Here is a 26,950-nt window from a genome sequence, read left to right on the forward strand (position 1 = left end):
GGGCCGGTGAGCCCGGAAGCAGGGTGCCCTAAGAGGCAGGTGTTGGGGAGGGTGGACCCGCCGCAGACATCACCCCCGCAGAGACGTCCCTCTGTGCTCTGTCCAGGCCGCCGGGCAGACGGGCTTCACCCAGTGCTGTCGCTGTCAGTGCTGTCGGCAGGGAAACAGCGGGTGCCCCCCCCCCCAGTCCCCTTGAGCAAGATGACCCACCACTCACTCAGTTCCTTGGAAACTGGGGCAGGAGGGAGGGGGACGGGCTGGCATCACCTCGGGCACTGAGCCTGCAGGACCTCACTCATCCAGCCCCAGCCCCAGCCCCCTCACAGCCGGGAGACTGAGGCTGCGAGCGGGAAGGTGGCCACAGTGCAGACCGCAGACTCCCCGCGGCTCCAAGGCGTGACCTCGGCCCATCCCCACGGGGCTCCTCCGGCTCTGGGTATGGGTGGGGCTGCTAGGAGTGGCCCCCACCCTGGGTCCAGACCCCTGGCCCACGCCTGGCTGGGGCGGGGGAGGCCCACCGTGGGTTCCAGACTTCTCGCCCACGCCTGGCTGGGGCGGGAGGAGGCCCACCCTGGGTCCAGACCCCTGGCCCACGCCTGGCTGGGGGAGGGGGGGGCGTGGTCCCGACACGCCAGGGCTCCTGTCTGCTCTGACCCCAGCACATTCTAAAGCCACCGCTGTGCTAGGACATTTCACACGGGTCGGCTCACTGACTCCACCGTGGCCCCGCCGCGAGGGGAGGTCCTCCTAGTGCAGATGAGAAATGCCCGTCAGAAACCAGCACTTTGCCTGCGGTCTGGGCACGGCCAGCAGGGAGCAGGTGCCAGGCCCTGAGGGTGCCCCCAGGCTCCTCCTCTGCACGGCTGCCCGCTGGGCTCCCCCACTCTGCAGATCAGAGGGGCTCCTGGGGCAGCTTTCCTGCACCCCCAGCTCAGTGCAGGCTTTGGACTCAGGCCAGGCTGGAGGGTGTCTCTGTCGCTGTGTCCTGGGCTTTAAAAGGAAAAGGACCTCCCTCCCTGGAGTGAGGGCGGAAGTGTGTGTACATGGAGGTCTTGGGGGGTCAGGGAAGTGTGTGTACGTGGAGGTCTCGGGGGGCCAGGGAAGTGTGTGTACGAGGAGGTCTCGGGGGGTCAGGGAAGTGTGTGTACGAGGAGGTCTCGGGGGGTCAGGGAAGTGTATGTACGAGGAGGTCTCGGGGGGCCAGGGAAGTGTGTGTACGTGGAGGTCTCGGGGGGTCAGGGAAGTGTGTGTACGTGGAGGTCTCGGGGGGTCAGGGAAGTGTGTGTACGTGGAGGTCTCGGGGGGTCAGGGAAGTGTGTGTACGTGGAGGTCTTGGGGGTCAGGGAAGTGTGTGTACGAGGAGGTCTTGGGGGGTCAGGGAAGTGTGTGTACGTGGAGGTCTTGGGGGTCAGGGAAGTGTGTGTACGAGGAGGTCTTGGGGGGTCAGGGAAGTGTGTGTACGAGGAGGTCTTGGGGGGTCAGGGAAGTGTGTGTACGTGGAGGTCTTGGGGGGTCAGGGAAGTGTGTGTACGAGGAGTCTTGGGGGGTCAGGGAAGTGTGTGTACGAGGAGGTCTTGGGGGTCAGGGAAGTGTGTGTACGTGGAGGTCTTGGGGGTCAGGGAAGTGTGTGTACGAGGAGGTCTTGGGGGTCAGGGAAGTGTGTGTACGTGGAGGTCTTGGGGGGTCAGGGAAGTGTGTGTACGTAGAGGTCTTGGGAGTCAGGGAAGTGTGTGTATGTGGAGGTCTTAGGGTTCAGGGAAGTGTGTGTACGAGGAGGTCTTGGGGGGTCAGGGAAGATGGAGGTTCTGAAGTCAACTCTCCAGGCTGAGGCCTGCTTCCCACCATTTGCCCTGTGGGTTATCTGGGGCTGAAGGGAGCATGTGGGAGTCTTGTCGTTTGCCTTTTGCTTGTTGCGTGGCCTGGAGACAATGCAAGGCTCCTCTCAGCGTGAGCCCTGCGCGGGGACGGCCATCGGTGCCCCATCCTCACTGTCTGCCCGCCGGGGGCACGCCCGAGTGTTGAGTGTGTGTCCTGACTGGGCGTCGGCCCATGAGCAGCACCAGGCGGATCACACAGGCATCAGGGCTTCTGCTCCCAGACAAAGGGTCCTCTTGGTTCAGAGGTGGCCTGCAGAGCTGGTGACAGGCCAAGTAGGAGGTGGCTCATCAGCTCAGAGCCACAGCTGCCCAGGGCCCCAAAGGACAGGCTGAGGCACGGTGACATGGTCCCCCCCCTCCCCCCGCCCCGTTGCATGGTCCAGGAAGCCCCAGGCTCTGCCTGAAAGTGGTCCCCAAGCCCAGGTGTCATTTCCCACAGAGCCAGCATCACTGCCTGGCCTCCGTCTGAAAGGGGACCTTTGTTCAGATACATCCGTGGCCGTTGGCATTTAGAATGCCAGTTACGGTCACTGTACCTGTAGTGACTCTCCGCCGGAGGAGTGGGACTGGATGGGTCAGTGTCGACGCTCAGCAGAGGTTTTCCACAGCGACCTCGTCAGGTAGCACCGGATGGTTGACGCACTCTGTGGCGTCTGATTGCGTCATCATCGTCATCACCTTGCTCGTAGCCATTGCCATCTCAGCAGGCACAGCATTCCGGCATTTTCCCGGGTCCGTGCGCTATTCCGTGATGTCTGATAGCCACGGAGGTTCGCACAGACCAGGCTCTCTGCTCCATCTGGCAGGTGGGAAGTTGAGGCAGAAATGTCCTGAGTGAGGCATGTGCTGTGCCTCAGCTTCTCCAGGTGTTGGAGGGAGCCCTTAGATTCCGTGCAGCTCCGAGGTCCCCGGGCCTGCAGCCGAGCTCTGTGGCCACAAGCACCGCACAGCTCATTTACGAGCGAGGTCTGCGGTGTCGTGAGAAGCTCTGTGTTCGCATCTGAACACCATGCTCTCTGCTCCCCTCTAGTCCCTAGCGGCCGCGTGGCCTTGGGAAGTCCATCCTGTGGGCTCGCTCCTGTGTTCTCGGTGTTGGGGGTCGGCAGCCACCGAGGCCACGTGGCCCTGTGCCCACCGAGTCCTGAGTCTCGTCAAGAAGCCAGACAGCCGTGGCGGGAACAAGGACAGACCGTGTGGAAGGGGAGAGGCACGGGCGGTGGTGGACAGCTGCTGGCCGGCGCTCACCCTGCCCGTTACACAGATCCTGAGTGACGGGTGCCAGCAGCCCGTGTCTGGTGCCCCCCCCCCCCCGGCACCCTCTGCCCTGAGCACCAGCCTCACGGCCCACGGGCTCTCGTCAGCCCAGACGAGGAAACCGAGGCAGCGCACCTGCAAGGTCAGCTGGGAGTCGGACTGCCTTCTCAGACGTAAGGGGTCACAGAGAAAGGACCGCGGCTATGACCAAAATCAGATGGACTTCTGGGCAGCCAGGAGCAGATGGGGAGTTGCTGCGTTTTAAGTTAATAAAGGATCCCCCCGATCCCGCCGCAGACACCGTTCCTCAGGGTGGACTTTAGAAGCCTGTCCAGTAGAGCCCAGCCAAGGCCAGGCGGCCCCGCACTGCGCCTCCTGGTGGTGGACTCGGGGTGCAGGGGCTCGGGGCCGCCGAGGGCTGGCAGGCGACAGCGCAGCGGGCTCTGGAGGGCTTGGGGGGAGAGCACCCCCCGAGGTGTCAGCCGGTCATGAGCAGGAGGCAGAATGGAAACGGGGGTGTTCTGCCCGTGGTGTCCGGAATGGTCATCAGCTCTTCACGAAGCAGAACTCTCCCTCTGAACACAGTGTCCCCAGAGGGAAGCGGAGCTGCTGGCGGGGGCAGGGTCGGGCCTGGGTCCCCGAGGCCTCAGCCTCTCGGGGTCCACCAGGCTCCATTCAGAAACCACCAGTTTACGGGTTGGGTTGGGAGTGAGAAGAGAGGTTGGTTTTGAGGTGATGAGAACACCCCCTGGCTGGTGGTCGAGGACCCTCAGAGGCGGGGTGGACTTGAGGGACGGGAGGGAGAGCCTAGGGTCTCCTCTGGTCCGGGAGACGGGCGGGTGGGGAGGCGCTGCCAGGACAGAGCTGCGCTGGGGGGCGGGGCGGTGTTCTCACCCCCTTGTGGAGACGAGAAGGACCCCAGGCTGCACAGGGCTCTGCGTCTGGGCGGAGACTGGAGCACCTTCTGCTCAGTCTGCGGTCCTGGGCTGGGGTGTGGCGGGCAGAGGGCTCAGCAAGGGGACCAGTGGATGCCGGGTGGCTGGGGGGCTTGACTCGGGAGAGGCACACAGTGCTCGGGGCCCTCCGGTCCCGGAGGTGTCATCGGTGTGGGCGTCTCTCATGTGGACAGTAACATGACCGTGGTCTCACATAAAGCGCAAACGTGCTTCCAGAGGACCCCTTTCCAGCCCAGACGAGCTGTGTGTGGTCCGGGTGGTGGGCAGGGACCTAGCTGGGCTCTGTGTCCTCCCCATGAGCTGGGGAGAGTGCCGTGTGGTAAGCATGTGGTAAACTGTCCAGTGCTGGGCGCCGTGCCAGGCTCAGTCCTGGGCAGGGACCAGGGTGGGGGGAGCTGCCTGTTGCTGGGGGAGAGAGTGGGGAGGCAGGCAGGTGCTCCTCTGCATGAGCAGGGCAGGCGGGGAGGGCCCAAGACATCCCCTGCTCCTCGGTGCAGAGGTGGCCACAAGGCAGTGTCCGCCATTGGGCTGGTTACCGCCAGGCAGCCCTGGGCCAAACCTCGTCCCCTGGCCAGGACGCTCCCTCCACTCTGGGAAGACCTCTCCCCTGCAGGCCTTGAGTCTCCCGGGCAGGAGGACTTCCCCAGAGCTCTGGGCGGGGAGGCGGGGGTCTCCGGTGGTCACTGGTCTCCTCCGTGTCCATCCAGGCTGAGGCCCTTCACTTCCTATAAGCTGCGCCTGAAGGCCACCAACGACATTGGGGACAGTGACTTCAGCACGGAGACGGAGGCGGTGACCACGCTGCAGGAAGGTGAGTAGGCTGGGGCCCTGGCGGGCAGACAGACGCGGCCACTCCCGGCTGCTGCCTTTGGGCTGAAGCGCTGGCTCCCAGAGGGGCCCCACTCTCGTCCTGAGCCAGGAAGGGTCACTGGAGGGACCCAGGGCGGCAGTGGGGTTCAGTTAGAGGCAGCTGGAGGGAGGGCTCCTGGCAGCCTGTGGCGCTGCAGCAGGACTTGAAGGCCTTAGAGATGGAAGGAGCTTCCATCGATTGGCTTCCGAATCCTACCGCCCATTGGCGTCCCAGAGACTGAGTGATGCCCGGGGTCGCTAAAAGTCCACATCCCCGGGGAGCTGCGCTCCGGATTCCCGTGTCTCTCGTTCAGCGGCCTTCCCAGACTGGCCACTTTCCAGACGCTAAGTGGTGGCCCTGAGACCCCTTCCTAAAAGCTCCTGGCTGGAGGCTTCCCCCACCCGTCCTGCTCAGAGGGGTCGGCCCGCAGGTGTGCCGAGTTAGGGCTGCCAGGCCGGAGGGAGCGGGAGACAGCAGATCCCAGCACAGCCAGGCTCACAGGCAGACACTCGGGACGAGGAGGAGGACCGTGGCTCAGACCCCGCTGCAGACCTGCACACTCAGCTCACCCCCAAGCTTGGGATCGTCCCCCCGCCCTCCCTCAAGTGCTGCCTCCTCCACCGAGTGCACCAGGGCCCGGATTGACACAGGCCCTCCTTCCGCCGCTCCCCGGGTCTCCCATCTTCATTCTGCCCTTTCAGTGACCTGGGAGTCTGGCTTCTCCGGCACCAGACCTCAGGTGTGCTGAAGGGCCGGCGGAGAGGCTCCGGGACCCTTGAGTTGTCAGCGACGCAGGGATAGAAGACCTCTTCCGGCCCCAGGGGCCTTTCCCAGCCCTGCACATTCAGATCGCTTCTTGGGCACCCCCTCTTGTACCTCCCTTTCCTGGGGTGCAGTTGCTCTTTGCGGAGGGTCACATTGGATCCGCTTTGCCTGGTCTCCAGCCCAGCGATCAGATTGACAGGCGGGGCCTGACTCCAGGCCTTGGGGAGCCTGGTGTTGGGGACAGGCAGCCCTTTGAGGGTGAGGATAGTCTGTGTGGAGGAGGAAATATGATTTCCCTCTAAGTTCTTCTGGCTGATCTACAAGTCAGACATGAGGCAGATGGACAGGAGAAAATGTCCAGATTCACTCCTGACACGTACGGGGCTCCGGAACCCGGCCCGGAGGACAGACCGGGCGGCGAGGCTGACAAGCTGTTCCCGGCTAAGACCGGGGTTCGGGGCGCGGCGGTGCACGGGGGAGGAGAAGGCGCAAGCTGCGGACCCAGCAGCTGCGGGGCCGGGCGAGTGTAGCAGGCAGGCTCCGCGGGCCCCGTGTCTGCTCGGTCCAGGACCTTCTATCAGAGCCTGGGCAGGGAAGGGGGAGGTAAAGGCACTTCTGCGTTGGTCATTTCTAAAAAATCAACTAGCTTAAAATAATATCCCAAAAAGGCCTATTTTGGGGTGGCAGACTCTGATTCCCCTCATTTGCTAAAACACGTCCTTGGTACAGTGCTTGGGATGCAGAGACGCCCCGTGTCAGGAGAGCTGGATGGGGCTCACTGCTGACGGACCTGGGCCCGCGGGAGGCCCAGGGCCCGGGCGGAGGGCCACAGGCATGGCTCAGGCCATGGGAGGGCCCGGGGGGTCCAGAGGAGACTCAGGGAGCAGGTGACCCAGGGAGCACGCTGGTGGGGGGATTGGGGACATCACCCCGAATCATCCCGCCAGTGATGGATTTTGAATAGTTCTGTGTCAGGTCTCAGGGCCTTACAGGGGAGGCCAGGACATGGGGTGCTTAGGGGCCTGACAGGTCCTGGGGGATTTCAGTTTCCAGGGTGAGGGCATGGCCCTGGGCAGAGGTTAGACCGACCGTGTCCCCCGAGAGGAGCAGAGCACCGCTGAGCCGGACGTGTGGCCACCAGAAGTGACAGTCACATCAGCGTTGACGACCAGGAGCTCTGTGCCCTGGCTGGGTCGTCCGTCCAGCTCAGAGATTGCTCTGACCTAAGTACCTCAGAAAGAAGAGGTGTCCCCTCGAGGGAGGGCGTGCACCCCTGGGAAGGCCTGGGGGGCTCCTGGCACCCCTGCTGGCATAGGTGGCCCCAGTGGAGAGGCAGGAACACCTTTGGTGTCTCGGTGTGGGTCTGTCTGTGGGGCCAGTCACACCTCAGGACAGGGTCCCTTCCCTCGCACAGCCCGCGAGGTGGGAGAGGGGTGCCCACAGGGAAGAGGGGAAGAGTTGGGCTGGTCAGCCTCCCAGCTCGGGGTGAGGGGCATGTGCCAATAGAACCTCTAATCCTGTGTCTTTGGCCTTGGATTTCAGTTCCAGGGGAGCCCCCAAGTTCTGTGTCGGTGACGCCCCACACCACCTCCTCTGTCCTCATCCAGTGGCAGGTAAGGGCCAGGCTCTCCCGGGGTCTCGTGAAACCCACATGCTCCCCCTCCACACACCCAGCATCGTGGGACCTGCCTGCAGGCCGGCCCTGGGCGGGCGTCCGAGGCGGGGCAGGGCCGGCCCTGGGCAGGGGTCCGAGGCGGGGCAGGGCCGGCCCTGGGCAGGGGTCCGAGGCGGGGCAGGGCCGGCCCTGGGCAGGGGTCCGAGGCGGGGCAAGGCTGGCCCCGGGCAGGGGTCCGAGGGGGGGGCAGGACCGGCCCCGGGCAGGGGTCTGAGGCGGGGCAGGGCTGGCCCCGGGCAGGGGTCCGAGGCGGGGCAAGGCTGGCCCCGGGCAGGGGTCCGAGGCGGGGCAGGACCAGCCCTGGGCAGGGGTCCGAGGCAGGGCAAGGCCGGCCCCGGGCAGGGGTCTGAGGCAGGGCAAGGCCGGGTCTGAGCAGGGGTCTGAGGCAGGGCAGGGCCGGCCCTGAGCAGGGGTCTGAGGCAGGGCAGGGCTGGCCCTGAGCAGGGGTCCGAGGCGGGGCAGGGCCGACTTGCGAGTTGGCAGGGAATGTCCTGGCCTGACGCCCACAGTGAGGCCTGGTCGCACATGCTGGACTGGCGCTCACTCCAGGAGGTCGCCCAGGTGCCAGAGCACCGAGCACCGAGTGTCCAGGCCGCGTGGGGTGGCGGGCAGGGCCGCATGCACACGCCCGCCTGCTGTGTCCTACAGGGCAGTGGACTCATAACTTCAGGTTTTCCTTTCTGCAGAAGTCACCCCTAGGCGGAGTCTCTGCAGGGTCACACGTGTCCTCACTGACCGAGTTTTCAGTCTTCAGGGGACAGGCCCAGCGGCGCGGCATCTTCCCTCCGCGATGAGCTCGCTGCACGGCTCACGCTCTGCGTGTCCTGCGAGGTCACGCTGCCCTCGGCCTTGTCCCAGTCCGGGTGTGTTTGCTGACAGTGAGGCGCCGAGGACAGAGTGACAGATGCACAGCTGCCAGGGAGGCCTCCCCGGGGCCGGCCCCGCTGAGGTGCGGGTCGGGTCAGAGCAGGGCTGCAGCTGGCCAGGGCCAGGGCAAAGCTTCGGCCAGCGGGGAAGTTCCTGAGGCCGATGGGCTGCAGCCGGGAGCGGGGAGGCCGTGCCCACAGCCGGGCCAAGGTGTGGGGCCCGGGGTCGGCGAGAGCCTCGGTGCGGGGAGGTCCGCCCAGGCTGGCCGTGTGAGCGCGGGGTCAAGAGGACAGCCTGTGTGGGCATCAGAGACCCCTCAGGTGGTGGGGTGTGCGAGAGGGTGCCGGCTGCGAGGCTGGGCCCAGCGGGAGGGAGGGGACGCAGGGCCGAGTGACAGGAGCAGCGCAGTGGTCCGGACCCACCGAGGCCGCGGAGAGGCCGTGTCTTGCCGGGTGCGCTCGGCCGCACGGGAGAGGGCTGGAGGGCTTCTCCAGGAAGGGCCGGAACGGCAGGCACCAGGCGAGGCTCTGGGTGCGGCTGTGGCCTAGCTCGGGGTGAACATGCGGCGCGAGAAGGCCGAGCTGGGGAGCGCCCCAGCTGCCGAAGCCCCCTGAGGACCACCTTCTGGGGACCATGTACACGCCTGCCTGGGGGAGCTGGAGGTGCTGGGGGAGGAGGCAGGGGCGCCGGCTCAGCGTGGGTGTAGCCAGGGCCTGGCCCCCCCAGTGATGTGCCCTGGGTGACCTCCGGGAGCGCAGGCAGCAGACAGCTGGGTCCCTCAGCTTCGCGCTGACTGACTGGTGACCACTCACTTCCTGTCGCTGACGACAGCTTCTCGGAGAGATGGGAGGAGCCCGGAAAGGTGCTCACCAGACATTTTCGGTGAGACTGGAGGGTCACCAGGGTGGCGCCCTGTAAGCCAGCTTCACCAGACGGCTGGGGTTCGGATGACAACAGAGCGATGGCTGGGCTCCCGCCTGCCCTGGAGGCCAGGGCCCCATGCACGCCGGGAGCCCGGGAAAGAGGAGGGGCCGGCTGCAGCCCGCAGGCCCTTTCGCTCCCAAAGGATCTGCCTCCGGGCTCCACATAGTCACCAGGGGCCGGTCCGTTGTCCTGTGCTGTGTTCCACCAGGGGACTCACTGCTCTGCAGACAGGGCACTGGGCTCGGGAGGAGCGTGCCCGTCCTCTGAAGGCCGAGCTGGGCGGTGCCACCACACGGGCCGCCACGGGGCCTGGCCAGGCGTCAGCCCAGCCCTCGGCCCCGATTCCAGGATCCGGGCCCCTGGCCGCGCCTGGGCAGCTCTGTGAACGACGGCCGCAGCAGTGGGACTCGGCATCTGCATCCGTCCGCCGCTCCCGCCTGAGCCCGACAGCACAGACTAACCACAGGGAGCTCAGAGCGAGACACAGGCCCTCAGCTGCCAGGCCACCGGCTGCGACTGAAGCAAACAGGACAGAGACCGCGTTTCGGTGCCGACGCAGGTCCAGATGGAGCGTTTCGGTGCCGACGCGGGTCCAGACGGAGCGTTTCGGTGCCGACGCGGGTCCAGACGGAGCGTTTCGGTGCCGACGCGGGTCCAGACGGAGCGTTCACCTGTGACAAGTGTGTAGCTCGTCGGCACTGGTTCAGAGATGCAGACACCACCGGGAATCTCAAGGCGGCCGACCCATTGAGGCGTCCGCTCCAGGAGGCCAGCAGGGCGGATTCCTGCAGGAGGACAGTCAGACACCCCCGGGTCCGGCCGCTTGAACCTGGGCTGGCGTGTCCCAGGCAGAGGCTGTGCACACACAGCAGGAACCTCAGGTCCCGGAGCTGCAGCGGCCGTTCTGAGCTCCCACTGGCCGCGCAGCTGTCACTCAAGTCAGTCCCCTGCAGGGCAGCTCCCCCAAGGAAGGCGCTCGAGCGGTGACCACATCACGCACAGTGGACTTGGGGTCATTCGGGCACCTTCTAAGCTGGGTTGCTGCCGATGGGGGCAAGGCAGCGGGCCTCTCGGGACAGGCCTTGGGGTGTCTTCCTTTTCTCGACACCTACTCCGTCGCCCAGGGGACCGGCTCCGGTGTGAGGAGCTGAGCAGCAGGAGCTGAACGAGGCAGACCCCACGGATTTGTGGGCGCCACCAGGCCTCTGTGGGAAAACAGTTGGGGGCAGTGCCCGGGGCAGAGGGTAAAGGTGACAACTGCGTGTCTGCAGGGTGCACGGACCCACCCACCCAGACGGGATGGGGAGGGAGGGAGGCCGGCACAGCCAGCCGGGTCGCAGTGTGGCAGCCCCAGCGGACTGGACCCCTGGGCCGGAGGAGTTCTTGTTCTGTGCTGAGGGAGCGGAAATCGTGGGCATAGACTTGGCTTGAGCTCCAGCTCTGCCTGGACCCGCCACCAGACTGTGGCCACGGGCTGGACCTTCCTGAGCCCCGGGCCCTCCTGCCAAGGGGGAGAGGCCGGCCCTGCCCCGTCTGGGGGCCCAGCCTGTCCTGTGCGGGGGCCCGAAGGACTGAGGCTCTTCTGGGAGTCCAGCTCCCTCCAGCCACCTGTGTCCTCCAGGACGCCCCCCTCCCAGGGCCCCCACGCACCGCTCCCCCCGCTGCTGGGCTGGGTGATGAGCCTGACACACTTCAGCACGTCACCTGCATTCTGACAGAGGCTTTGGAAATGGAAAGAACCCTCCAGACCCTGGAGAGCCCGCTCCCACACTTCCGACACACCGTGGGCAGAGGGCAGACGTTTTCAGGAAGGGCTCCCAGTTTCCATCAAGCATCTGCCCGTCCAGATGGCCCGGCCAGGGTGGGATTGGCGTGGCTGGGTCATCTCGGACTTCAGCAAACCCAGCTCACGCCACAGCACAGCACCTGCTGAGCCACGGCCGGTCACAGGTGCTGTAGGGGAGGTAGAGGTGGCCGAGCCAGACGTGGCCTGCCCTCCAGAGGCGTGGAGTCAGGAGCATCAGGCACGGTCAGGTGGGGCTTATGGAAGATCTGCACATGCAGAGGGGACCTTCTGGTCTGTTATGGCTGCGGGCCGAGCAGTGAGGTCCAGCAGCCAGCAGGAGCCCACAGTGCGGAGCCAGAGCTTCTCCCAGAGCCTGAGCTCAGCTCATCTCTTCTAGAACTCTCCGTGTGTCCTGGGAGCTGCCCGCGTGATACCCCCCAGGGCACCCAGGGTCGTGGAGCCCTCTTCCCAGGCAGGGTTATTCCAGACTTGCAGCCTGGAACGTGGTTTCTGCAGCTCCGAACCCCTGCAGCCCCAGGTCTCCGTGGGTCGGGAGAGCCTGCCCTTCGCGAGGCCCGGACCAGAGAGGCGCCCTCTGGGCTGTGTGGCCTGTCCCCTGCCCAGGCCTGATGGCTCCTGCGGGGGAGCTGGGGGTCTCTGGCTCAGGCCTCAGTGAGCTTGCTGCCAGTGGGCACGCTGCCCAGTCCAGGGGCAGCTGGGCCTCTCGTACAAGAGTAGTTGCCCTCACTGGCCGTCCGGAGCCTGTGTGTGTCCACAGCCAGCCTGGGACCTGTGCCGGCTTCTTCCCCACCCCAAGGTCCCAGCACTTGTACCCCCGCGGGATCGAGGCCTCGGGGAGCTGCGATGGCCGCCTGGGGCGGGCGCTGGGCTGGGGCCCACTGGCCTCCCCCTTCCGTCCGACTCACGTCAGCTCAGATCCCAGACGGGGAAGCCCGGCGTTCCTCCTGGCCGCCCAGACCCCCCACTCCCGCGTGCTGAGCATGAGGGGTGCCCAGGGACTGTCCGCAGGATGCCTGGCTCCCGGGGTGCACCTGACTCGGGGACACGAGTCTCCGGCAGCCCCGGGAAGGGAAGGCAAGGGCCCGGGTCGCGGGGTCACTGTCGTCTCCCACTCGCAAAGGCTCCTCGCTGTGTGTTTCCAGTGAGGCTGCCCCAGGCTGGGTGCCGGGGACTGAAGGGACCGGGCGGGGCCAGGCCACGCCCATGGTTCCCATAGAGTTCTGGGTCCCCCGAGCGGGCAGCTTCCTCGCCCGTCTGTGACCTGGACCGCGGTCCCTTGGGCCCATTCGAGGACAGCAGGCTGCAAGCGAGATGCTGTGTCCCCGCAGCCCCGGGAAACCAGGCTCTGAGGAGACGCTGCACAGCCTGGCCCGGGGCCTGGGAGTCCAGGTCCTCGTCAGGCAGGGGACACCTGCCCTTTTGCCTTGTGAGCACCTGGAGGCGTCTGCATGAGCGAGGGACGTCCTCCTGGGCGGCTGCCCGGTGAGACGACGCGAGGAGGCCTTCCGAGGGCTGACTGGCGATGCCTCTGCAGCCTCCCAGGGATGAGAGCCTGAACGGCCTGCTCCAGGGCTACCGGATCTACTACCGGGAGCTGGAGTCCGAGGCGGCCGCAGCCACCGGGTCCAAGGCGCTCAAAAGCCCCTCGGCGTTACGGAGCGAGCTCGCAGGTGAGCGCTCTGCCCTCCTCTGGCCCAGGTTGGCGGGGAGGGCCCTGGTCACGGTCATGCACCTGCTCGTGGAGGCATGGCGGGAATGCCATGGGGCCGGGGAGGTGCGGGGACGTCTCTGCAGCAGCCCTGGGTGCACAGCCAGATGGCAGCACACACAGAGCTCCAAGCTTTGGGGACTCCACCCAGAGGGGTTCCAGGAGGCTTCATGGAGGAGGAGCCCTCTGTGGTGACTTGTCAGGGTGGGAGGACTTCACCGAGGGTGTAAAGGATGAGACTGACCAGGGCCCGGCCAAACTGAATGGTGGGAGGTGGGAGGTGAGGGCTGAGGGACCGAGCAGCCAGGCGGGAGCAGCGGGCCAGCAGGTGGTGGGGCCGTGCGATGCAGCCTCCTTAAGGGAGCAGCAGCCAGGCCTCGGGGACAGGGGTGCCCCAGCCTAAGTGAGCGGGTCTGCACGTGGTCCCAGCCGTCCCAACCGTCCCAACAGCGGTCCAGCAGCTTCAGGAGCTCCGGGAGGGCTGCTCTCACCCCTCCTCTCAGGGTCCTCCCCGCGTCCTCCAGGTGTCCGGGAACACCCCCCCGCATCTGAGCAGTGAGCGCAGGTGGGGAGCTGACGGCAGGGGAGGGCCCAGTTGGCTCCCACACCCTCAGCTCACCCCAGGTGTCCTTGGGCCTCGTAGCAAAATCAAAATAATGAAATTAAAGGACCCGGGATGCTGTGGGGCCAGGACAGCTGGTCACGTGCTCTTCCCGCAATGTGGTTTGCTTGTCCCCTTCAGACCAAGGCTCTTACCTGAGCTCAGGTAAGCTGACCACCATACCTGCCACCAGGTATCTGGAGAAGTCACTGTCCAGGGAGAAACTGATCCCCATGTCATGTCTAGTGTCACTTTGTACTATGTTGTGCCAAGTGATCCTGGTCATCCGCGGGGGCACACACCACCCCGTCTCCTTCAGAGCAGTGCGATGAGCCCGGGAGCTGAGGGCCGTGGTGGCCGGGGCGCGGCCTGGCCCCATTCCTGCAGCTCGTCCTGCATGCTAACCGCCTTTCTGCTCTGCTCACAGCCCACGGCAGCTTCAGGACCGTGAACAGCAGCTCCACGCTGACCACATATGAGTTGACACGTACGTGCACACCACCCGCTGTGACCCAGCGCCGCGGGGGCCGCCTGAACCAGCTGGGATCAGGGCTCTCCTTGTGGGAACCCCCCCCAAACACTGCTCCTCAACATGCCCAAACCACCAGGCGGGCAGGAACCCTCTGGAAACAGGCCGGGGGGGGACTTGCTGAGCAGTTGTTTTTGCTTGGGGACAGAACGTGGACTGAGCACCAGCTCCGTCCCCCTTGCTGCTTTGACAGGGCTCTGTCCATCTGCCTGCTCCCGGCCCTTCCTCGTGCCCCTGCGGTGTCCCGCCTCTCCCAGGACCCTGGCCTCCCGGCAGCTGGGCTAAGGCAGACCGGCTCTCTCCCCGGGCTTCCCAGGGCGGGTGGTGGAGGACGGGAGGACGGTGGGTGGCCTGGCCGTGCAGCTTGTCCACGGCCACGCGTCTGTCTCAGTGGACAGTCCCTTCCCCTCTGTGCATGCGCAGGCACGCCTGGGGTGGAGACCGGCAGGCACCGTGTGGCCCGTGCAGAGGGTGCTGCGGCCCCCCCTGCAGGACGGATGGCTGCTCAGCCACGACCCAGGATGGGTGGGGTGGGGGGCCCCTCCCAGAGCTCGGCGGGAGCCAGGCTCACTGCCCCCAGCCTCCTTGGAGGCACCGAAGCCCTCGGTGTGGAGCAGACAGGGCCTTCCGAAGGGGAGTGGTCCCGGCACGCTGACCCATCTCCGTCCCCTTGCAGATCTGAAGAAGTACCGGCGCTACGAGGTGGTCCTGACGGCCTACAACATCATCGGGGAGAGCCCGGCCACTGCGCCCGTGGAGGTCTTCGTCGGCGAGGCCGGTGAGCCCCGGCGTCCCCGCCCCGCAGCCCGAGGCCACAGTGTGGGGCCTGGCCCCGCGCGCTCGGGGTCCCGCGGTGTCCCTGTCTTGGAGATCACGTTGCTGGTGGGGTGGAGGTGTGCCCGTCACAGGCTCAGCAAGGGCTGCCATGACCCGACGGCAGAGTGAGCAGGCAGGCGCTGCCTTGAGACCCCAGGTGTGTGGCACCTGGAGCAATGCTGCTGCCTCCATCGGGGCCCCGTTGTGCGGGAGCCTCGGGTCTGGAGGGAGGTGGGCGTGCTCTGTCCCCTGCGTCCCTGGCTGGGCCTCGGCGTTGGCACCGGCGCCCTATGAGTCTGACTCCTGGTAACAGCCCCTCCTCGGGCTCAGGCAGCCACATGGCTCATAGTTTCCACCCCTTTAGACACGACACGGCCCTGAGTTTGTTGCAGGGACCGCCCCTCGGCGGGCTCCCTCACTGTGGGATGCCTCGTTGTGTGGCCTCGGTCACAGCAGCTCCCCGTCCTCTGCTGGATGGGCCTCCCCAGGGTCCCACTCCCCGGCTGACAGCCGTGTTCTCCAGGTTGGCCAGGGGCCTGGGTGTCTGCTCACATCTGCTGGTGCAGGGTCAGGGGTGACATGCTGGTCAGAATGACTGGAATTGCCCCCGCGGACAGAGACACATGCAGAAGCTCCTCGGACGGCCTTTCGGGCTGGAGAGGCTGCCCTTACAATCCGGACAGCACCCAGGGCCCAGCTTCACCAGGAGACCCGGGACAGGCCGCCCTGGCTCCTCCCCCAAGCCCTGACCCTCCCTCCAGGCGGGTCCAGGTTCCGTCCGCATCCATCCTCAGGGAGATGTCTGCACGTCCTTGTCTGTCCCCTCCCGGGACCACGGCACTCGTCCTGTAATGCTCCTCGTCCAGGGCTCAGGACAAGGGCCCAGATGCTGTCCGGCCAACAGTGGCTGCAGAGCCTTTGGGGCAGGCAGGGAGCAGTGGGGTCCGGGCACTGGACCTGCAGGTGGGCGGGGCTGAGACTGGCAGCAGGAAGTCCTCTCCCAGCAGGTGGGGCTCAGACTCTCCCCTGGCCTCTGAGCTGTGGTTCAGCCTCAGCGCATCTCTGTCCTCTGTTCACACTGCAGAGAGCATTCTGGGAGGAGGGTGCCAAGGCCTCCAGCATTGCTGCCACAGCCCCGCACCCACTGTGGCCTCATCTGACCACAAGGCCCTGCAAACCGGGCCTTCAGAAAATAGAACCTGGTCAAGCCAGCTTCCTGTCACTGCGCTCGATGCCTTGTCACGTCACCAGCCGGCCGGGGTGCAGTGCTCGGCCCGCCCAGAACTGGGCCGCACTTGCTCCTGGACGCCTCATGGGTCTGGGAGTCAGCTCTGCTGGTTACCGGCTGTGTGACCATGGGCGAGTCACTTACCCACTCTGAGCCTGGCTTGGGTGTCAGAGTGTAGACAGGACGGCTGAGAGCTAGGAGTGGGGCAGCTCAGGTCCTGGTCCGATTCTGTCCAACTTGTCCATTCACTCATGGGATAGATGTCCAGAAAGTGCCTGGACTACGGCGGGTCAGCATTTGATGCACAAGTGGTCAACACCTCCTACTCCACTCTTCCCTCACCCCCTGCTGAAATCTTGGGCCCCAGACCCGACAGCTCCAACCAAGTGCCAGTGTTTGGGCGAGGGCTGTTGCTCAGGCCTGTGACTGGGGCAGAGTTCAGGCGCAGGGCCCAGTGTTGTCATGTGTCATGGTGAAGATCAGGGACTGAAGGCTTATGAGGTGCTGGCCCATTGTTAACAGGTTCCTGTCCCGTCCATCTGAATGTCAAGGGTGGGCCTGGCGAGCTCCTGACAGCCACCCTGCTTCTCTGCGCCTCGGCCACCTTCCAAGGCAGGATGGACTCCTCATCCAAACTCAAATGGTTCCATCTGCAGAGCCTGGATGGACCTGGCAGGGCAGAGAAAACCCAGTCAGACCTGAGGCGGGTCTGGCCAGAGCAGCAGCTGTTCCAGCCCAGAATGTGACCAGGTCTGACGGGCGCTGGCTGGGCCTGAACTGGCAACCCTGCTCCTGCAGCAGCGACTCCACGGCTGTGGGCTAGGATGAGGCACGCGGCAGTCGTGGGTCCTGCGCACTGGAGGAGGCTGAGCGGAGCGGCTGGAGACGCTCGTGACAGTGCAGTAGCCTGAGAGTAACGGGCTGTCCCCCCTCCACAGCCCTTCAGCAGGACTTCTGGGTCATTCTGGATGGGACACGAATCATGAAGTCATGAAAACCCAGGCAGGTCCTCACTGTGCCTGTGGCCGGGCCGACCACGCCAGCATTCAGCAGCCGTGAAGTACGTCGGGCCGTCCTGAGGGCGTGGAGGCTGCTGGCTGCCTGCTGTGTCTGTTGCTCTTTCCTCCCTGATGCCCAGGGATGCCCAGGGCTGTGCTCTCCCCGCTCTCTGGGGTCCGGCGTGTGCTGGGCTCCCCCCTGCACACACTCCGTGAGCCTGGCCAAGGGGTTCAGCCTGGGGCCCCTGCGTGGACACCTCCTGCCTCCCCACTGAGCCCGCGCCTGGCAGGCCGCCAGACATGGGGAGGGAGGGGGCGTTTGCCCCCCTGGCCTGCCGGCATCACGGGGCAGCACCGGGGCCTTGTGCCGCCCCTGCCAGGCTCTGTCCGGCACCCTTCTCCCAGGACCCCTCTCCGTGAGGCCCGCGTGGGGGTGGGGTTGGTTAAAGGCCTGTGTCGCCCGTTCCCGCGGATGGGGCGCAGGAGGTGCTGGTGGACGAATGACATTGTTAACAGCCTCCCTTCGTCCGTGGAGGAGGCGGCGGAGCATGTCTAGTGCTTCATTTGGAAGGGGTCCCACCCGTCACGCACGGAGTCCAAGTCCTTGGCAGGTTCTCCGGAGAGTCTGGTACTGGCGACGGACCAAGTCCTCACTGAGCTCCCACTCGCTCGCCACCCGCCAGGCCCTGAGGGGGAGCCCCTGAGGAGTGCACCCCGGGCCGGGGAGCTGGCCTGGCTGGGGCCCCGAAGAGCTGAGCTCTCCAGGTCAGCCCCCAGGTTGTGGGCCCTTCTGCGGCCCCAGAGCTCAGTGTGGACTGAACATGGCAGGATGGACAGAGGTGATCACCCACACAAGGAGGGTGGCCCCATCTGCGCGTGTTCTGCGTGGAGTCGGTGTCCACGTGCCCACGGCGTGTGGCAACACGGGGCACGGCAGGGGTCTGTGTGCTCTGACCCGTCTGTCCCCACACGGCCTGCCTGTGCCTCTTTCCCAGCTTGCTCTCCCCCAGGGAACCCCTCCTGGTGCTTGTGTGTGTGTTCACTCCTCAGGGCGTGTGGGTGAGGACAGGCCCGGCTCCAGCACAAGGCCGGCGGCCCACTGTCCACCTCGTCCCCTGGTGCTTCTCAGACCCCGAGTCCTTTCCGTAAATGTCACGTCACCTCCAGGAAGGTCTTCTGTGTGTGTCTCTAAAAGTACTCTTACTCACACGGTGTACACAGGACCCCGCTGCACCCACACTGCTCCCGGTCCACGCACCTGAGTGACCTCATGGGAGTGTCTCGCACCTGAGCATCTCGCACCTGACCGTCCCCTCACCTGACGTCCCCTCACCTGAGCATCTCGCACCTGACCGTCCCCTCACCTGAGCATCCCCTCACCTGAGCAGTCCCTCACCTGAGCATCCTGCACCTGACCATCCCCTCACCTGAGTGTCCTGCACCTGACAATCCCCTCACATGAGCATCCCCTCACCTGAGCATCCCGCACCTGACCGCCCCTCACCTGAGCATCCTACACCTGACTGTCCCAGTGACCGTCCCCTCACCTGACGTCCCCTCACCTGAGCATCCCCTCACCTGAGCATCCTACACCTGACCGTCCCAGTGACCGTCCCCTCACCTGACCGTCCCCTCACCTGAGCATCTCGCACCTGACCGTCCCCTCACCTGAGCATCCTGCACCTGACCGTCCCCTCACCTGAGCATCCTGCACCTGACCATCCCCTCACCTGAGCATCTCGCACCTGACCGCCCCTCACCTGAGCATCCTACACCTGACCGTCCCAGTGACTGTCCCCTCACCTGACGTCCCCTCACCTGACCATCCCCTCACCTGAGCATCCTACACCTGAGTGTCCCACACCTGAGCAGCCCTCTGTCTACACAGTACACGCACTCTGTCAGGACTCAGTCCTCGCTGGCTCTGCCTTGTCTTTGCTCTGCTGGCTCCTGTCATCAGAACCCCTCGAACCCCGTGCTGCCTCCGAAGTCTGTGTGCTGGTCCCAGGAAGAAGGGCAGCAGTGCCCTGGGTCCCTCGGCTCGCGGCCTGGCCGGTGGTGAACACAAGTCAGTTATCAGTGGGCTGGTGCATGAGCACCGTGAGGTCCAGCACTTTTGTCAGGGGTGACCCCAATTCAAGCCTCTCTCTGAGAGCCCAGGATTCGGCCCAGGCTGGTTCCTCCCCCAGGGGGCTCACCCCTGGGGACATGAGGTACCTCAAGCTGCACAACCAGCCAGCCCAGCATAGCTGCCCAAAACAGCACACTGACCTCACGGTCTCCATAGAAACCAGGACCTGTGCCTTGGGCCTGCCATCTGCCCTGGAAGTGGGGTCAGGGGAGGTCATTCCTAAGCTCACCGGCATGCTTGTGGGCAGGAAGGGTTTCCTGGCTGTTGGACGGAGCCTCCCCGAGGTCCTTGCCCTAGGAGCCTCCCCATAGAGCGCGTCACACAGGCAGCCAGCCTCCTCTGCGCGAGCAGGTGCCAGCAGGCTGGCTCTGTCTCCTGTGACCTGGGCACAGTGCCACCACCGTCACACTCCGCCGGCCAGAGCCCCGCTTGGAGGAGGGGTTGCACAAGGCCGTGAGCCCCAGGAGGCAGGACGCTGGAGCCGCCTCCATGACCCCTGACGCCCACGTCCAAGGCTGTGGAGGCAGAACCCAAGCCCCCCTCTGCTGCTCTTAGCTCACGGGGCACCCCAGGGAGACGGGCTTTGAAACCTGCCAGCGCACAGCGACAGCTCCTTACGGTCTCTCCGGGGACGGAGCCCGAGGGGACGGTGCGGCCAGGCTGCTGGACTCGCCGTTATCGAGCGCCTGCTCTTTGCCATGACTCACTTCATCTCGTGAACCCCCCAGTTCGCTATTTCCTCCTCTTTTACAAACGATAAAACAGGCCCAGACAGATTAAACCGAGTCCCAAGTCCCACCGGCTGAACCCAGATCTCAAAACGCGCCGTCCAGGGTCTTTGCCGAGACCTCCCATTTACGGTTTCTGGGCCCTGCAGCACAAAGCATTGATTTTTTTGGAAACGGCTTTTGTGACCAGTTTCCTGATTTTTCTCGTTAAGCTTCCTCGGAGCTGTTTTCCTTCTGGCTCAGCAGTGAGGCAGGGGGAGGGGCGACGGGCTGGAGAAGGCCCTGGCCCTGGGCACCCACCCTCCATATGACGGAGGCCGTGGTGTCAGCAGGTGCCAGGGCCTGCTGGGCTCGGTGCGAGGTGCCAGGTCTCACCCCAGCATGCTTCGCTCTGCGCTCACACACGTTTCTCTCTTCCCTGCTTGTCGAAGTTCTTGTTCCTGGCTGTTTTGTGGCACAGAAGCCTGAGCCACCGGGTGGACGTGGGTACGTCAGGGTCTCAGCGTGGGGACAGCAGTGGGTGGGACTCCGGGGCCTCTGTCCAGCACGGGGTGATCGCAGTGCAGGGACCGAGGCCCCGACACCGGGCACCTGCTGCAGCTCCCGGGGACCGCGTCCAGGGCGTTCCCTACCGCTGCGCCATCTGGGGCCGGCCTCAGCCGTGCCTTCGAAAGGAAGCTTGGGGGTGGGCGGGGACCGTGCACGGTGGCTCTCGCCGACGAGCAGGGTAATAGACGCCCTCGGTTCGGCCTCACGTTTTAATTGCACAACAGTAATCTTGCGATAGAGATGCCGATGGCAAACATGCAGAAGACATTAACTTTATTTATGTTTTGGATTATTAATGTGGCTGTTAAAATCCCCCAGTTAGTTTTGATTGAATTGTTTTTTTGTGTGATTCTGTTGTTTAATGGAGCGGTAAATAAGAACCCTGATAATGAGGCCGAGCATCTGCCACGGCAACCTGGTGGGCTATTAACATTTCCATCAGCGCAGGGTGGGCAGCCGGGAGCGGGAGCCCACGGTTAGAACAAAATGGATGTTGGTGTCAGGCTGGGTGGGTGTTAATTACTATTTTATTCCACGTTGGGGGAGGGGAGCCCAGGGGAAGGGGTGGCTCATGAAGGTCACTCTCTCCGGAGAAGGCTTTCCAGGGAGCTGGTGCCCTGGGCTGTCTCCCTCGGTAGCGACTGTTTTATGGTTTCCGTGCGTGACCTATAAACAGACTCGAGTCCAGAGGCGGCTCTCCTGGGCCCAGGGCACGCTGCCGGCGCCCCCCGCCCCTCGGACACTCTGGCTTCAGCATGGGTTCTGCAGAGGGTGCCAGGGAGGGAGAACAGGGCAGAGGCCCGCCGGTGTGCCCAGTGTGAGAAATGTCCTGACCCACACATCTGTGTCCTCTGTTATTCCCAGCTTCCCAAGGGCCACCTGGGGGTAATGGCCATGTTCTCATCTGTCACCTTTCACCTGTGGGGCCGCCCTGGGTGGGGGGAAGGAGCAGAAGCCTCCCAGAGGAGCACGTCAAGATGAACTGTGTTCCCGTCCCTCCTGGAGGGGCAGACCTGTGTCTGCAGACAAACTCCACCCAGAACCCGCACCCCTGGGCTCATGATGGGAACAGACACCTTCGTCTCCCCACACCCCACCTGAAACTTCCGTCTCCTGAGGTGTCCTCTGCTGGTCCCCACTTCATGTGGCAGCAGTCACTGGACTGGTCCTCCGCCCACCTGTGTCTCAGGCCCAGAGCACGTGGGTCCTGTCGCAACACCGCTCGCTGGGTCTCAGTGTCATCGGTTTGCTCTGTGGTTTGCTCTGTGGGTCCCCCGATGTTATTCAATCCTGTGAAGATGTGACCGGGCACGGCGTGCGGTTTCCTGGCATCGAAGCCGGAGGTCCGGGCACAGCGTCTCAGCTGCCCTCCTGTCCTGCTGTCTCCCCAGCCCCGGCCATGGCCCCGCAGAACGTCCAGGTGAACCCGCTCACGGCCAGCCAGCTGGAGGTCACGTGGGAGCCGCCGCCGCCCAAGAGCCAGAACGGGAACGTCCAGGGCTACAAGGCAAGGCTCTCTCGCTGGGCTGGGCTCCTTCCTCCAGGCCACTGTGGGCCAGGATGAGCAGCCTAGATCCCCGGATGTGATGCTGACCCCAGTCCCTGCTGCCCCGCTCGGCTTTGCTCCCTGGCTGCTGGGGCAGACCACAGCCGGCCGTCAGCCCGCAGAGCTGTGGCCTCACTGGGCGCCAGGGGCGGGCCAGGCCCACCTTGCCTCTTGGCCAGTTCTTGCCCCGAGGCCTCTCCCTCCCAGGCCTGGTCAGAGCCCCCCCCCACCCACCCACTCAGGAGTCTGGTGTCTGCAATAATGAGAACAGCTCCCCATCCCAGCTCTGCCCCTGGGCCTCCAGAGGATGGTGCATGGACCTTTTGATTCAATAGATCCAGTGTGGGACCCGAGAATTTCCAATCCTAGCAAGTCCCCCCGGGGGTGTGGTTCCTAGGAACCCCACTTTGAGAACCACCACACCACACTGTTAGGATTCCACATTAGCTACAAGATTCCAGAGATAGGGCAGAAGAAAGGGAACCGGCAGACAGAGACGAGTTTGGGGGATGGATAGTTGCAGAGCTGGACTACCGGGGGCAGGGAGTCCTTGCCTCGGTCCACCGCGTAGAGCCCAGAGCCCGTGGGAACCCCGAAAGCCCCCGGCGCAGACAGCCGTGCGGTTCCGCAACCGTCCCACCCTCCTCCTGACGCATCGCCTGGTCTGGGCTGTTGGAGCCCAAGCCGATCCGTCATCCGCTCCTATGGGCTGACCCACCCTGGTGACTACGGGACCAATTACGTGTCCATTTAAAAATTATTTTTGTCGGTGTTTCATGAAAATAAACACCCTCCTCCGTGGCAGGGCTGTTCCGATGATTAACGAGATGATGGCGAGTCCCGTGAGCTTGGAGTCAAGATGCCATTTGTGTGTGTCCAAAATGTGTTTTCTAATGTCCTTAATGATGAAGACATTGGACTGGGATATTGATCTCATTAGGAGGCCGCTCCGGGCAGAGGCCCTCATCCGGGCAGGTCGGAGCGCAGAGCTGGACTGAGCGGCACAGGCGCGCGATGCTCGCTGGGCCAGCGCTGCCGGGCGTGGTCCCTGGCCAGCCGTCCAGGGGAGCCGGGCTGGCGGCTCTGCAGACCTCCGTCCTGGACATCGGTCCACCCTCAGGCACATAAAACTCAGCGACCGGGGATGAGGTCCAGGAGAAGCGCTGAGCCCAACCCGGTTCTTGCCCATGTCATTTCTTCTTTTAATCTCCAGCCTGGGGCCACACTGACCAAAGGCTTAGGTCAGCCGTGAATGAGACCTGGGAGCTCGGGGTGGACGCTGGGGTCTGTCCACAGGCCGGAGCAGGGCAATGGGGTTGGTGTCCCTTCTCTCCAAGAGCCCGGGGCACGGTGGACATGAACAACGGCACCAGCAGCCTTGGCCCTGCAAGGCCTTCCCTGGTCCAAAGGGCCCCTCCGTCCTCAGACTGTCCCAGACAGCACGGGGTCACCGAGGCAGTGGCAGGACTCTAGATGGATGCTCAGAAACGCTGGTCACCAGCTCCCCAGACCACATGAGCAGCCGAGGATCCCCGTCCACCCTGGCACTGACCTCACTGCCCCGATCCTGCAGCAGAGGGCCCCCCTTCGCCCTTGCGCTCAGCGGAGCTGCACCCTGGAGGCTGCTCAGCCCCCGCTTGTGGGCTCATCTCTCCCCACAGCTGGAAGCGGTGGCACCCCTCCCCGTGCCTGCCTCCCCTCCCCGTGGCTGCCTCCCCTCCCCGTGGCTGCCTCCCCTCCCCGTGACTGCCTCCCCTCCCCGTGGCTGCCTCCCCTCCCCGTGGCTGCCTCCCCTCCCCGTGGCTGCCACCCCTCCCCGTGGCTGCCTCCCCTCCCCGTGGCTGCCTCCCCTCCCCATGGCTGCCTCCCCTCCCCGTGGCTGCCACCCCTCCCCGTGGCTGCCACCCCTCCCCATGGCTGCCTCCCCTCCCCGTGGCTGCCACCCCTCCCCGTGGCTGCCTCCCCTCCCCGTGGCTGCCACCCCCCCGTGCTGCCTCCCGTGGACTTCCCCTTCCCGTGGCTGCCTCCCCTTCCTGTGGCTGCCACCCCTCCCCGTGCCTGCCTCCCCTCCCCGTGCCTGCCACCCCTCCCGTGGCTGCCACCCCTCCCCGTGGCTGCCTCCCCTCCCCGTGCCTGCCACCCCTCCCGTGGCTGCCTCCCCTCCCCGTGCCTGCCACCCCTCCCCGTGCCTGCCTCCCCTCCCCGTGCCTGCCACCCCTCCCGTGGCTGCCACCCCTCCCCGTGGCTGCCTCCCCTCCCCGTGCCTGCCACCCCTCCCGTGGCTGCCTCCCCTCCCCGTGCCTGCCACCCCTCCCGTGCCTGCCTCCCCTCCCCGTGCCTGCCACCCCTCCCGTGCCTGCCTCCCCTTCCCGTGCCTGCCTCCCCTCCCCGTGGCTGCCTCCGACCCCTCGCTCTGTCCCACAGATTTACTACTGGGAGGCAGCCAGCCAGAATGAAACGGAGAAGATGAAGGTGCTGTTTCTGCCGGAGACCACCGTGAAGCTGAAGAACCTGACCAGCCACACCCGCTACCTGGTCAGCATCTCCGCCTTCAACGCCGCTGGAGATGGGCCCAGAAGTGACCCGCGGCAGGGGCGCACCCACCAGGCCGGTAGGAGAAACCACCGCGGCTTCCTGTTCGCAGGCCTCTGTGGGACGCTCCTGGGAGCAGCCCCTTGCGGGTCCCCGTAGCTCTGCCGGGCCTGGGGGCGTGCACGTGTGGCTGGGTCCTCGGGCTGCCCTGGGGCCTGGCCTCGGCCTGGTCAGGGCAGGGCTCGGTGACTGTTGCCCGACGTGAGGGTCACCGAGGGGGGGCAGGCCCTGTGCTGCACCCAGGCCTCGTCCATAATCACGAGGACACATTGCAGTCCCTCTGGGGACGTCTTATCGGACTCACCAACCAGTGTGTTCAGACCACTAGGGAGGGCGCCCCGGTGGGTTGAGCCCAGGCCATGGTATCGGGCATCCCCTGGGCCTGGGCCACAGGCCACCCCTGGAAAGGTCGCCAGCTGTCTCCAGACACACGCCCCGGCCAGACCCAGGTGCGGGGTGGGCTGAGCCGCCTGCTGTCACGCAGGGCACAGGGTGGTTCTGATGGCTGTTTCCTAGCGGCCTGGAGAGCGTGACAAACCCGACCAGGTATTTCCGGGCGGCCTGACCGGGGCCTGGCAGCTCTCAGAGCCTCCCTGTAGGACGGACCCTGGAGTCGGGGGCAGGGGGGGCTAGCAGGCCCACGGAGTGAGGACCTGCAGGGCTTCCTGACATTCTGTGGGTTCAGCCCACCAGCAACCCCCCACCCCACCCCGGAGATAATGCATCTCTGGGCGGGGCTGCTGAGCCTCCGCTTCCTCTGGGCCCGCAGCCACGTGGGCCATATGTGGGCGCCGCCCTGGAACATGTGGGCCGACCTGAGGGCCGGAGAGGAGGGGCGGGCACCTCCCCAGGCACTGCGGGCCTGCAGGTCACAGGGTCAAAGGGCCCCAGGAGGAAGGGAAGGCAAAAAGGTTCCTGAGCACCCAGGGGAGCTGGAGGAGTCGTTCCCCACACAGGCCCTTGGGGGGGGCTCAGGGCACCAACACCCACCCCCACTTGTGCAAGGAGCCCAGGCAGAGGGGCTGAGCAGGTCGGGCCACGGCCTTCCACACACTGGCCCTCTGTCTCGGTCTTGTCCTCCAGCCCAGGACCGCTCCTCAGCTCCTGACCAGAAGGGGCTCTCTGAGCGCAATGGCATTTCCGATGGGGGCCAGGAGGGTGTCCTCTGAGACCTCCCAGCCCCTGCGGGTGGAGGGAGGGCAGGGCCTCGGCCGACAGGGTCCGTCCCCCCCGGACGAGCAGGGAGGACCTCTGGACCCTCCAGCAGTTGCGGGAGATGGAGCATCTGCCTTTCGTGTTTGTTCCCGTCCGAGGTTCACCTCTGTGCTGTGTCCCCAGGCCTCCGGGGCTCCTCTGTGTTTCTCCGCTCTCCTTGGCGGCCTGGGTTTCTGGTCGATCCCTTCCCACCAGATGGCGTTAGACCTTCCCTGAGTGGAAAGTGGCTTCTGATCACATGTTTTGTCCCCACGGAGGCAGAGGCATGGACGTGGACGGTCCATGGAGAGCATCAGTGAAAGTCCCCTGTGCTCTGTTCCTCTAGCGCCCGGGAGCCCCAGCTTTCTGGCCTTCTCAGAAGTAACCTCCACCACGCTCAACGTCTCCTGGGGGGAGCCGGCGGCCGCCAACGGCATCCTGCAGGGCTACCGCGTGGTGTACGAGCCCTTGGCGCCTGTGCAAGGTAAGGCCAGAGGGGGCGGGCGGCCACAGGGGCACAGCACGCCCTGGACGGCGCGGAGCGGGCCAGGCTGTGTTCCGAGCTCCAGAGGGCGCTCTCTGCGGGCGTCTGCCCCTCTCTGGTCTCTAATTCCTGAGACGTTTCTCTCCAGCTCCTCCTGGGAGCTTGGTCCTCATGGGTACCAGGGAGGCACCATGGCTGCCACTTGTGGGCCCACTAAGGGCAGCGCTGCCGACCAGATGGCATCAGCTCCGGGGGGGGCTCTGACAGGCGCTTCTCTGGTCCCCTCCATTCATTCCCTTCCTCACCCAGTGACCACCAACCACCTGCTGGGTGCTGGGTGCTGGTGCAGGAAGGGTGGTTCTAACAGACTGGCTTCTTGGGACCCTCCCCAGTGTCCGGGGAGGAGAGGGCGGCAGTCAGCCACAGACACGGGTCCGGTGGGGACCAGAGCGCTGAAGGAGACAGCACAGGTGTGGGCACAGGGGACCTGGAGGACAGGGAGGACCCAGGCACACAGGTCTGAGGGCAGAGCCTCCTGCAGAGGGCGAGTCCCCAAAGCCCTGAGGGGGCAGCATCCTTCCCAGGCCCAGCTGACTGAGGGGGGAGCCATATGAGCCCCTTCCTGCTGCCAGTGGCCGGGTCACAGGGCCAGGTCACAGGGCGGGGTCATGGGGTGGGGTCACAGGGCAGGGTCACACAGGGTGGGGTCACAGGGTGGGGTCACGGGGCAGGGTCACACAGGGCGGGGTCACGGGGCAGTGTCACGCAGGGCCAGGTCACACAGGGCCAGGTCACAAGGCAGGGTCACAGGGCCAGGTCACACAGGGCCAGGTCACAGGGCAGGGTCACAGATCAGGGTCACACAGGGCTG

General features: G+C 65.4%; 1 protein-coding gene across 1 annotated transcript in view; it reads left to right on the forward strand.

Moving 5' to 3' along the window:
• The window catches only part of SDK1 (sidekick cell adhesion molecule 1), a 370,727-nt gene that overhangs the window by 330,006 nt on the left and 13,771 nt on the right, over positions 1-26,950 (forward strand). The window contains exons 31-38 of the mRNA XM_036242102.1: positions 4,795-4,898; positions 7,245-7,315; positions 12,510-12,645; positions 13,712-13,771; positions 14,490-14,591; positions 21,655-21,770; positions 24,234-24,420; positions 25,942-26,079. Of these exons, the coding sequence (XP_036097995.1) occupies positions 4,795-4,898; positions 7,245-7,315; positions 12,510-12,645; positions 13,712-13,771; positions 14,490-14,591; positions 21,655-21,770; positions 24,234-24,420; positions 25,942-26,079 (914 nt within the window). The remainder of the gene's footprint in view (positions 1-4,794; positions 4,899-7,244; positions 7,316-12,509; positions 12,646-13,711; positions 13,772-14,489; positions 14,592-21,654; positions 21,771-24,233; positions 24,421-25,941; positions 26,080-26,950) is intronic.

Source organism: Molossus molossus, unplaced genomic scaffold, assembly GCF_014108415.1.
Source record: "Molossus molossus isolate mMolMol1 unplaced genomic scaffold, mMolMol1.p scaffold_m16_p_4, whole genome shotgun sequence".
NCBI lineage: Eukaryota > Metazoa > Chordata > Mammalia > Chiroptera > Molossidae > Molossus > Molossus molossus.